The sequence below is a fragment of the Nematolebias whitei genome, chromosome 11 (genome assembly GCF_014905685.2).
Source record: "Nematolebias whitei isolate Nwh7 chromosome 11, NemWhi1, whole genome shotgun sequence".
In the NCBI taxonomy this organism is placed as follows: domain Eukaryota; kingdom Metazoa; phylum Chordata; class Actinopteri; order Cyprinodontiformes; family Rivulidae; genus Nematolebias; species Nematolebias whitei.
Window position 1 is genome coordinate 37,737,752 of NC_056508.1, and position 12,615 is coordinate 37,750,366.

At 39.1% G+C, this 12,615-nt stretch overlaps 1 protein-coding gene across 1 annotated transcript in view; it reads right to left on the reverse strand.

The window, feature by feature from the left end:
- Nucleotides 1–12,615, reverse strand: part of mgll (monoglyceride lipase) — a 43,823-nt gene that overhangs the window by 30,389 nt on the left and 819 nt on the right. The window contains exon 2 of the mRNA XM_037684975.1: nucleotides 11,707–11,845. Within this exon, the coding sequence (XP_037540903.1) occupies nucleotides 11,707–11,834 (128 nt within the window). The 5' untranslated portion in view covers nucleotides 11,835–11,845. The remainder of the gene's footprint in view (nucleotides 1–11,706; nucleotides 11,846–12,615) is intronic.

A 12,615-nucleotide genomic window follows, 5' to 3' on the forward strand; every position in this document is an offset into this window, starting at 1 on the left:
TTTTATCTAGTCACTAATTCACTATTTAGCTTAACTGTACATCTGAAAACACTGAAACCACTGTGATCAAATATCGGCTGCAAAGTCTACTGCCACCCACATTTCACAACATAAATTTTTAGCAGATTTGACTAAAATGCTTATCTTTTTATGAGCTGTGTAAAAACCTTTTTTGTTAAATAAAGCAATAAATGAGTCAAATACAAAAGGACAATATGGTGTGAACTATCTTTGAGTTTAATTATATTTTAATTAGAAGTAGGGATCGTTCTGCATGTTTGGTTTTATAGTCGTATTTTTATTTCATTGCAACCATTTAAACGTTGTTTCTATTTGTGCATATTAATGAGGGGCGCTGCAGTGAACCGTCTGTGTTCTTACCCTGAGAAGCATCAGTGATGCTGAGAGAGAAGCTTGCAGGAGCTTCAATAAGCATCAACAATTAGCCCAAATGCATTCAGCGAAAGAGGAAGAGGGGAACAAAATGAAACGGGGAGAGAACGTCAGTGAAATTGTGAGGGGTGGGGTGGCGAGGAAGAGTAGAACAGAGGTAGCTGTTCATCACGCTTTATTAGCACATTTCACTCACAGCTCTTTCCCCCCCTTTTGAAGAAGCCATCGCTCGGGGCTAAGACTTCCTCTGCACTCACAGAATGTGAATGAATGTCTTTGTGAACGCCAAATATTCGGCAGCACACAAGCAAAAGGGGCTGCAGACTATCAGTTGGAGTAATTTAGATTTGCTGTCAAGGCAGCTGTACAGTGAACATGCAGCATTTGCAACTTCCTGTCTTTCTTTCTAAGATTCTCCATCCATCAATTCCCCCAATATATTTTGGTTGGCTGGATGAGCTCTCCTCTTGTTCCTTTTTTTTTTTGCTAGCTTTGTTTTACTCCTGCTCATATTTGAGAGGTCATCAAAAATAATATTAATTAAAAAAAAAATTATAATGTTTGCACCTTGTAAGATGTAAATACTGTGTTTTGCAAGTGTGGAGCATTTGAACACTCAGCAAATGAACCTCTGTAAACGCTGTAGACAAGCGACATGATTCAGGCATCATCAGTATGTTGGCTCAGCTGTTGTAAAGCCTGCCCACTTCTTCCATTTGACTAAGTTTGGTAAGCTTCGGAAGGTGTTTGTTTGCAGCAAGTTGTACAGGCTGAGATATTTTGACCTTTTACTGCTTAATGAATACAAAATCCCACAAAGAAAAGGACATTGATAATTAGACCATCCTAAAGGTCATTTTAATATCTGGAATAGTTTGAGTAAGCTACAATTAGGTCTCCAAAATGTCTAGTGGAAAAGATTAACCCTTACTTTACATCAATGCAATCACTGTCTGTTTTTTTTATTCTTCTATGTGATTTAAAGTCTACTTACTTCTGCATACTTTGAGCTATTTAAGCCATTCACATAAACTTTATAGCTCATTTAGGAGATGGATGCTATGACGTTTTTTTGTTGCAACTTTTATAATTTTCAAACCTATACATTTATTTACACATTTTACCCAAATAAATACATTGATATGGTGGCACAACAGGTAGAGCTGCTGCCTCAAAGCACGCAGGTCTCTGGTTCAAATCCCGGTCCGGGGGCCTTTCTGGGTGGAGTTTGCATGTTCTCTCCGTGCATGCGTGGGTTTTCTCTGGGTACTCCGGTTTCCTCCCACAGACCAAAAGCATGCATGTTAGGCTGACTGGTAACTCTAAATTGTCCCTAGGTGTGAGTGAGAGAGTGAATGGTTGTTTGTCTCGTGTGTCTCTGTGATGGACTTGTGACCTGTCCAGGGTGTCCCCCGCCCCTCACACAGTGATTGCACCGGCGACCCCCGTGACCCAAAATGGAAGAAGTGGGTAAAAGATGATGGATGGACTACATTGATATCTCTTCAATTCCTCAAACAATTGCTTTCTTTTGAAATCTGCTTCAGCATACTTGCTCTATTTTTGTCCTTTTTTTTGTTGTTGCTCTGTGTAGATATACTGCTTTTTTGAACAACCAGTTTTGTATTTTTGTCTGTAACTACTGTACCTTTCTGCCACTTTCAGTTTTTAGCTAACCCTTTTGTTGCTGGTGAAGATCCTCATGCATCCAGGTCATGAATAATCCGACCCCCAAAGAAGGTGAAAAACAAAAGAAGTCATAAATCCTTTTTGAATTAAAGCCTCCTGGATGGAAAGTCTTCAGCTTCAGAATAGACCAGTTGTTTTGTCTTTCAATGTTTTTTTTTTTTTTAATAAGCCTTTTTTTGCTTTTAGCTAGTGTTGTTCATCTTTTAGCTTTTATGTGGCGTTTGGCTTGTTTCAGCTTTAACAATTCAGTTTCATCTTCTTCTTCAGCACATTTCCACAGAAAAATGCATTTTCTCATTTTTTTTTTTTTTTTTCCTCTTATGTCTCCTCTGGCATGGGAACTGGAGATCCACTTGTGTCTCACACAGTTTTTCGGTGATGGCCAATAACCAGCCTTATTAAATCACCCTGAGAGTGAAAGAGGCCTCCCACTGCCTTTACACAGAGCTACTCTAAACAAGTAGGACCTAAACAAAGCCAAGGTCCTAATCCTCCTTATGCAATGCTGATGGGTTACTCATTGCTGCTCAAACTCTTTACCTATGTCTGTGAATGTTTTATGGAACAGGCGTTAAACTCGTGGACACCAGAAATGAGAATATCTTTGCAGTGTTTCCACTGTTTATCCATTCAGCCATTTTCTTCTACTCACTTTTCCCTCCCAAGCAGCCAGGGAGCCTTGTGTGCCTATCTCCAGCCCACCATTCACCTCTAATGACTTTCACGTTCTCATTGCTGTCCTCAACATAGTTTGTCAAGGTCAAGAGCACCTGAATTCCTTTTTCAATCCTTTATTACTTCTAACTTCTGCTTTTTTCCCTCTCAAATAATGCAGTGATAACAACGGATAAGATCTAGGAGGAAAAAGATCAAACTAAAATTTTCTCCGAACACTGGTTTTCATCAGTTGCATAAATGACAAAATTAAAATTAAAACGACAAATTAAAATGCTACTCAGACATGCAGCCACTTTGGAGTAAGTTGATTGTGCTCAGTTAGCTTTGTCTGTAATTGCTTAACTACACCAATTAGAAACGACGTTAAAACTATGGCTGGGTTAACACTCATTCCTTACAACAAAGCAGATTGCTGTGAAACCACGGCCCTGGCATCAGTTGCTGCTGACCAAACACATCTCTCCATTGCCATTTTATTGTTTGCAGGGGTAAATCCCAAAATCAAATAAAAGTAGCTGCACTCATTGACTCAAACTTCAAATACTTCCAAGCTGACAAACAGCTACTAGAGCCAACAGTTGGGATTCAAGCAACAAAAGAAGGATCTACACAATCCAGAGAGGGGAAAAACGACAAATTTACACAGAATATGAGTCTCTGTGTCTCTCCTTTTTGCACTAGTGGGGATAAAATACATAACAGTTCACTGGGACAACCTTGTTAAACTTACCCTTAATTGCACTAAACTGAAGTAAAAAAAAAAAAAAAAGGCAGAAAAGACTTCAATCTAGCTGAGGTTTTCTTGATTCAATCCATTTCTGTTCTATTTAAAACGCCTTCAGTCTGAACTCCCAAGTGACGGGAAGATTTAAAGCACCTGGAGCAGAACAAAAAGAATGTGATGAAGAACAATAAGACAGCTGGAAAATGAAGCAGCCGAGTAGAAACTGTGTGACAAACCAGCAGAAAGAAAATAAATGGATGTGATGGACAGAAATTAAAGGAGACAAGCTGTCACAGTAACGTTTACGCCAGTGAAGCAGAAACATGCTTTAAATTTTACGATAATCTTTAGGACAGCAAAACATTTTAGAAAGCTTTTTTTTTTTGTTTGTTTGTTTTTTTGTAACAAAGGGCAAATATTCATACAGTTTGGTGTATTAGAATTATTGGTCAATAAATATAAACACAACAAACATTTGTCAGAGACAAGTTTCAATCAGAACGACTGAAGTTCAGTCGAAAAATGACATGAGTTGTGACGAGATTTATTTTGTGGTAAAAATGTTGGATTTGACCTCAAGCAAGATGGAACAGCTATCGCCCAAACAGGGTGTGTATTATAAACTCATACTGTGACGAAATGCCAATGCCTGTCGGACAAAAGGGGCAGATTTATGGACACATTTCACGTTTGATGTCAAGAAAAACAACATGCTTTTGTGAACAGCTTGGAGCAACTATAAAACAATACACTTTGAACAGACATTTTGTAAATGGGAGATTTTAAAAGAAAACACTTGAGCATGCTAAAGCTAACTTTATTTCATGAGCAACTTGTGTCTTTCAAATACAGTAGTCCCCTGAAGACCCGCGAATAGTAGGACCATTAGTAGTTTATTTTATGTGTGTGTGTGTGTGTGTGTGTTTAAATGCTTTTCACACTCTTGCAATATTCTTAACAATGTTTGTAAACGCTCTAAAAGAGACAGAATGTCATGATTTCTGCTTTCTGCCTCCTTTGCTCTTTGCCACCTGCAAACACTTTTGGCCACGCCCACTTCTCAGCTCTGCACTCTGAACAGCTGATCAGCTGCAGCAGGACGTTTATCCTGCAGCAGTATGGGCTGCTCAAATGTGCAGCAGGTGCTGAATAATTTAAAATAATTAATTTCAAATAAAAGTCCATGATCGTGCGACTCATCCGTCAATCAGCCAGTTGTGTGTCTTGTCCAATCTTATTTTAAAAGCCACGATAGCGCGACTCCGTCATAAACAACAAACTTTTGGGACTACTGTACTGTGTATATACATGTAAAGTTAAGTTTGTCATGGTTTATATTTTGTGTTCAAACCTTGTTCAAATGCTTCATTTTATCAGAGTGTTGAATTAAGCACTCTGGTTAAAAACACTATTTAAATCAACAACAAAACTGTGGATTTATCCATCGATTATCATTCATCCATCCATCCATCCATCCATCCATCCATCCATCGGAGACCAGTCCAAGAGGGAAACCTAGACGTCCCTCTCCTCAGCAACAGTCTCCAGCTCCTGGGGGATTCCAAGTCTTTCTCAGAGGGGATACAAATTACTTCCAGCAAGTTCTGGGTCTGCTTTGGGTTCTCCTCCTAGTGGGATGTAGCCAGAAAACCTCCACAGGGAGATGCCTAGGAAGCATCCTAATCAGACGCCTGAACAACTACGCAGGAGCAGTGGCTCTACTCCAAGTGAAACCATATAGAAGAAGCTCATTTCAGCAGCTTTTACCTGGGATTGTGTTCTTTCAGTGGTTGGCCATAGGTAAGAGTTGCAACGTAGTCAAACAGTAAATTGAGGGCATTTTTATAAAACTTAGCTTTTTTTTCCACCACAAAGCATATGATTGACTCAGAATATTTTATAATAAATCAAGAGTCTTAGCAGTGAAATTAAAATGCCTGACAGTAGAGAGACACAACCGTGAAAGGAAGCTCAACCAGACATTAAAATGTCGGTTTCAAGACAAATATGTAAAAATACAGGTGTGCGGTGCTGATATGGCTCCAAGTGTGTGTAGATGGTGTACGAGTGCCCAAGCTATCCCAAGTTAGACATCAGCTCAAAACTTGTTAATCATTGTAAAAATCTCCGAGCTTCATTTGTTTAACTTTCACCTGCTTCCTGTTTCCAGCCAAAGGACCTTGCAAGAACTCAACAACCTTCAACCTGCTTTTGTAGGCTGACGTTCAATGAAAACAATAAAATGCAGTTCTTTGAAGCTTTAATCTCTTGTACAAATTTACAAGTTTTTATATAAAAAAAACCGACTTTTGAACCTTTAAAATCCAGTTTTTCTTTTATTGGTCTAAAATGTAAAGTTTTTACTTCAGCTTGGCTGTATTTTCAGCTTATAGCTGGATAAAATTGTATTTGTCATGTCCACAGCAGCTCTTGCTCATATCTAAGTGGATGTAAGCGGAAATCTTTTTTCTACAGTAGAAGCAGCCACTACATCTTCGAATGTCTGTCTTCTGTCAGTAACTGTTTTATGTTCTCCCTGGATGACTTTGAAAAAAAATGTTGTTAAAAAAATAAATAAAAATAAAATGTAGCCATCCTGCTAGACAAGTAGTGTTGTTCAAATTAAATATGTGATTTAGTATCTTCACGTGTCTTTAAACACACAATCATGTATTTGTGAGAGTCTGTGTTCTGTCTTGTGTTATTTTCCTTTGGGTTCTTGTGGTTGTGTATTTGTGTTTTTTCCTTCGTGCTGTCAGCTCCGGCTTCACCCGCTCCCAATCACCCCAGGTGTTCGCCATTATGCCTTGTGTTCCTATAAGTGTCCCCTTGTTGTCTGTGCATTATGCGCTCTCCAGCAGTCATTCTCCCCATGTGTCTCCAAGCACCTGTGTTTTTGCACGTTTTTGCTGCCACGCCACGTCAGCCGTTTTCATAAATAAATATTATTATTTATTTTATAAGTTCCCCCATATTTGTCTGCACATCTGGGTTCAACAAAAATAGAATCATGATAGTTTTCAGTTTTTTAAGATAAGATATTTTTTTTCTAACCTTTCACTGACCTGCCTCTCTGCTGCTTTCATAAGAACTTGTGTTTTAGATACTTTCAAGTTAAAAAGTGGCCAACACTGAATACATTTTTTTTTTTTAAAGCCTCCAGAGCTTCAAGTCCACAAAAATGAATTTGGGAAGAACTTCTTCCATTTATATTTGGTAATTATTTGCCTGCTGGCTGCAAATGATTTATCCAGTTAATGTTTTGCTTAAATCCAAATATTCATGTTTTGCTCTTGCAATAATTCATCATCCTCTCCAGCTGGTTCACACACACGTCCCACTAAACGACCAACACGGTTTCTTCACTTTCTCTCAGTGTGGGTCTTTTTAACCTGTTTTTATTCAACAAAGACATCATGTAATAAATTGTGGCTCACATGAGCGGAGTAAGTAACAGTAAACGCGAGATCAGGGTTAAAGCACAAACAGTACCGTCATAATGATGGAACGAGAAAGGACTTCGTGGAGCCAGTATATAATGTTAGAAACAACCTTCGTTTAGCTTAGAATTTAGTAGATAATTAAAAAACTTATAATACCTAAATATCTGTCAGGCAAGGAGTGACCTCAACTTTTGTATAGGAAGTAAGGTATTTTTTTCCCATATATGTTTATTTGTGTCTTTTTGTTAGCAAAACATCTCCTGAACGACTGGATGGACTTTTAATATAAATTCTAGGAAATAATCACAGGATGTAAAGCTACAACTGATTAACGTCTGGAGTCAAGAAAAATCAAGATAGGTGCCACAAGACAACTGACTTTGAAAACCCAACACACACAGAAAAATGGCTAGAACTCAGTAATTATGCTACTTTAATTGTTGGAATCAACCTTGTATTTCTGTTAGCTAAATATATAATAAACCATTTAGCTAAAACTTGCTGTGGTAAAAGCTGAAAGTCAATCATAACACATACTCTGAGTGAGATCTTGTAATATTGCATGGAAATGTGCCTTTTTTTAATTAGTATTATTTTATTATTACTTTTTACAAGGGTTTTTTAAAACAGTTATAACATAATTTCTCTACTTAAGATGAATTTAGTCTAAAACTCTTGCATGGAAGCTTGTCTAGGTCTTTAACATTATGACTGATCAACTTCACAGATAGTGATCTTTGATAATGTCTTTAGAGTTCTGGTTGCTGTTTCTGGGACGTTTCTAAACTCCAATCCAATCTGTAAACTTGCTGCTGTTCAGGTTGATAAGAGCCAAAAAGAGTAAATGAAGCGTGACTTCGTTATTGGAATCATTGCTGTTTGTATCAGCCTATAATGAACTCTTGCATTTTAGAAATGATTTGTCTTAAGCGTCTGACACCGGTCGGGTTCGGCTGTGGTTTCAACTGCTTATGTTCCAATAATTAAGTGGCTGAAACCATGTTTGATTGCTGCGAGTCTGTAGAGCTTACAGGCTTATTACAGGAAAGAGACTATGTAAAGATAATAGACAAGTTTAAGATGTTTGAAAAGACAAAAATAAGCAATTTTACGCGGCACTGATGTCATTTATCAGCTTCTTTTATCCAAAGTGACAAGAAAACATGCTGAGAGAATGAACATCTTGCACAAAGACACTTTGTCATAAGACAGGTTTAAACCCCCAATTTTCCCACTAAGGTAATCATGCTAAGTCATTAATTTTCTATTCAGATAAATTAAAATAATCTCTGAACAAGACTTGCACTCTGATTAAAGTATCATATTTTTCGGAATATAAGGCGCGTTAAGCAAAACAAAATAATCAGATAAGTCAACTCATTCATAATAACTACATAAAATCAGTCTGAGGTCAGTAAGCACAACCAGAATTAATACATAAGGTGCACTTGATTATGAGGTTCACTGTTGATTTTTGAGAAAATTAAAGGATTTTATATGTGCCTCATAGTCCAAAAAATACAGTACAAAACAAACTCATTACACGAACTAGACCGGTTTCAAGGATGCAGATAAGATGCTATGCTTGTGGGCCTACATTAGTGTGGAATAACTGGTTTTCATTTTATAAACCTCACTATAGACTTGTTTCACCCAAGCTCCAAAAGCTGCTAACTCAGGGAAAAGTCCTTTAATGAGTCTGAGGTTCTGTGACGAATGCAGCCATCCTGTTAGATTTTAAATGCACGTTCTGTCGCTTTTCATTTAGCTTTCAATGCATTTTTGTGGCGCAACAAAAACAAAATTATTCCCACAACACATAAGCAGTTTATCAGGTTTTAGCTATTTAAACGTACAAATTGTAGGAAAACTATAATAAGAAAAAGGCATTTAAAACCATATACACACACCGTAACACATAGCAGGAATTCTTGAATCTGCTTCTACTGTGTCTGTTTAGTTTTTAGCATGCTTGACCTCCAGTGAGAAAGCTCTTGCATAATAGAAGCCATTCAAAGCTGCAACTCAAAAACAGTTGCGACTCCGGGGACTCTGCAGCTATTTTAATCCTGCTGTGATTCAGTGTTATACTTCGAAACATAGACAAGCTCATAGCTGAGAAAAATGTGCCGATGGCACAAAACTTAAATGCATAACTGGGCAAGAGTTGATGCAAGAACATGAAACAGAAATAAGGCTTCTGACTTTGAGACTTCAGTTGGCAGTTGCATTGTGGGTAATGAAATGATCCAGTTTTTGTCTTGGCAGCCATGCTTTCCCCAAAACACCTCAGTGTTTACAGCTTACACATACGCACAGATGTACCATAAGCAGAGGCAGGCACAACCACATTGTGAAAATATAAGGTAGAGAAATCCTTGATGGAATGAATATCAGAGTTTTAGATGCTCTTCTGCTGAGAAATGACAGTGATGCAGACACTGATCCTATTTCAAAATAATTTTTGCAATCTTGTGCTACATCACAAAATGTCATGCTCAGAACAACGACTCAGCTCACATCTGATATATTGAGTTACTTTGTATTGGCTAACGTCAATTAGCTGTGGCAACCATCTTGAATTGCGAAAATGACTGCAGAATAAACGCATACTTACACGCGTGCTGCTGCAAATTATAATCTGGGGTTCTGTGGTGCAGAAACAGTTTGGAAACAGAGCCCGCATGGCTTGTCAGTGATCTGTGCTCTCTGGTTTCTGTTTCATCACTGCATTCTCACCCTGCCTACAAACATGTGGTTTTCGAGCGAGTGTCACATCTGCGCTTGGTTCTGTGCTGTGATTCATCCTCTGCCACAGACACATGTGTGGGGAGACTGTGGAGGACTTTAAAGCATGAAAACTCATACCACAGGGGCCTCTGACAAGAAAAACATGACCAGTCAGAGGGCTTAGTGTTTTTATAAAGTCAGTCATCTTGTTCTGTTGCTTGATGTCATTTAAAGAATGCAGTTATGTCATTTCTCCAACAAGTCCAGATGTGGCTGGATTTGATGTAGCTGGTCTACAATGCTATTTACTTGTGTGGAAAATATAGTCAGGACATGGTTACAAAATAATGGTTTTAGAGCACAGGGAAATAAATTCAGGCATGGTTTTTGTAGAGTTGTTTCGAGAGTTTGAGAGGTATTCTGAACTAAACCCTCAGTCCATCATCCTGTTGCCCTGACTACTGCCTGCTAGATGGATGCCTCGTTTGTCTTTTATGTAACAGCCCTCATGCAGTCTGCACCCTCAGATCATCCCTGAACTGATTTTTTTTTTGTTGCTGATTTAAGTTAATCAGATGCTGCAGCCATCTTAAATTAGATTGACTCCAGAAGTAATTCAATTGTAGATGTACTCCCATTGCGTTTCGAGAGTTTCATTAACATGAGATACTCTGCTTTGCTAACATGACAAACACCCACAAACAAAGCAAAAACAATAATGGCGTTTCTCCTTCAGGTTTATTCTGATATGAAACTATTAGCTCTGTTCTTTAGAAGTCAGAAACGTGTAAAACATTAACGACCGTTTCTATAAAAATGGCATAACAATTTATAGATTTAACTGAAACCTCCATTGTGTTTTTTTTTTTAAATGAGGTCACGACCCAGTATCAGTCAAAAATGCATATGGTAGCTGCTAAAGTGAGAGGATTAACCTACATAAATTATTATTCAATATAGAAAACACAACAGGACTGATTAATGCAGAGTTTTTACAGTTTTTACTGTTTTCTGACTTGCAGAGCTTCAAACAGTAACATTCTCATTAACGATGAGAAGTATGAAGATGTCTTTAAGCCAACATATTTTTTTTAGGCTATAGTTTTATGACCTCTACTTGTAGATAGCGGCATAAGTGACTTATCTTTATTGTAGGCCTCTTCTTTTTTAGCTGGGGGTGAGGATTAAGGGTTTGGTTTTAAAGGAGTGGGCACTTTTATGAATCTCCTAACCTGCATGTTGTGGTTGCAGTGACTTGCTGTGGATCATTTGTAAAAAGTACCTTTTTTAAAGTAAGTGAGTTGCTGTGGTGGAACCTGGATTATAATCTCTTTAATATTCAGTTCTGTTTTCATTGGATCCTTCGCTCCCTTGTTTTAGGAGTCTTAAATGAATTAATAGAAACCTTTTTTTTATTTTCTTAACCGCCTGGTGATTTGACCGTTCTAACACTCTATGCAAGATCTTCTGCCTGTTTTACATTTGCGCTACCACTTACCTTTAGAAAGCATTTTGACCATTTTTATACAGCATTAGCTTTATGCTTTCATTTAGCTATTTCTAGTTTGTTTGATTACCTTTTCGATAGCATTAAGCCTTTATAGCAGTTTCCCCCTTTTTTAGCTAGTGTTCTGCTTCTCTTAACTTTAGCTGCTTCAGCAGTCATTCACACTGCAGTTTTCTCAGAAAGTTTCATTTTTACTCGTTAAGTTTAAAGTCTCGCATGCACTGAATGTCTCCGTTGATTGGAGAAGTTTTCGAGCTGCCTCACAGATGTTTGATCTTTAATAAAAGGAACTGAGCTCGGATGAGAAGGCACTTGTGGTTTACTCAAACATGCGCAAGGTTTCAGTGTGGCGTAACAACGGGTGTCAGCTGAAACCTGCAGGGCCCCATCTGCTGGAGTTCAAGTCACGTGACTCCGGCTGAACGCAGTCATGTGGTCAGTATTCCTTGCATCATGCCAGGATCACATTTAAACTAACTTGGTTCATTCTGGCCGTATACAGGCAAACGGAAACTGGTTCATTCTCTCTGATCTGCACTGACCTTGGCGGGCCTGCCGGCTCCCAGTAGCGGCAGAACAGGTGCTGTCCGTCGGCGTTGACGATGTGCTGCAGCTCGGTGTAGGGGAGTCCCTGCGGGCTCCGCCGCGGAGCAGCTCCGGGCTCGGGCATGGAGGGGTCGTCTGCAACAGAGAGCAACGATGACAGCACATCAGAGCCGTAGAGGTAGCAGCCGACGGCGGCGACGAGCAGGCACGCTGCGGCGCTCGCGGTGCTCATCCCTGATTGTTTTTTTTTTAATTATTCTTGCCGCGAAGTTTATGAAACAAATTCTTTCAGAGCGCGCGTCTGTAAGCGCGCATCCGGGATGGAGGCGTTTGAATTCGTCCTGAGCTAATTCTGTGCTGCTGAGCGCGCGCGCACCACACACGCACACAAACAGAGGCGCGCGCAGGAGCCGTGCTGTCAGCGCGGTGTTACGTCATGAGACCATATGCTCTTTCTGTTTAAACTCCTTTTCCCCTTTTCCTGTCCAGTTCAATTCAGGTTTCTAGTCGACGCAAAATTGCGCAGTTAAATGCATCTTGGTACAGTTTGCGCAAATTAATACGTCGCAGCTCTTATAATAATAAAAATAAAAACTCATGCAAACCCATTCTTCTGCATGCAAAAATGAGCACGGGATGATTTCAAGTCCAAGTTCCATTTTTCACTCTCCACCTTCTTCTGCGCACAACTGCTCTTCTCCCTCATGATGCGTTAAAATCCACATAGCCGTGCACGATAGGTGTGTGCACGTGGCACACCCGTGCCTGGAGGAAAGGTGGAAAAAAAAGCTCCGTAATGAGGTGAGCAGGTGTCTGTCGGGTTTAGTGACAGCAGGAAGACCTGCTTTTCTTTTTCAAAATAAGCCAAAGGTTACTTCCAGTGATAGTTTGTCATTGTTCAATTA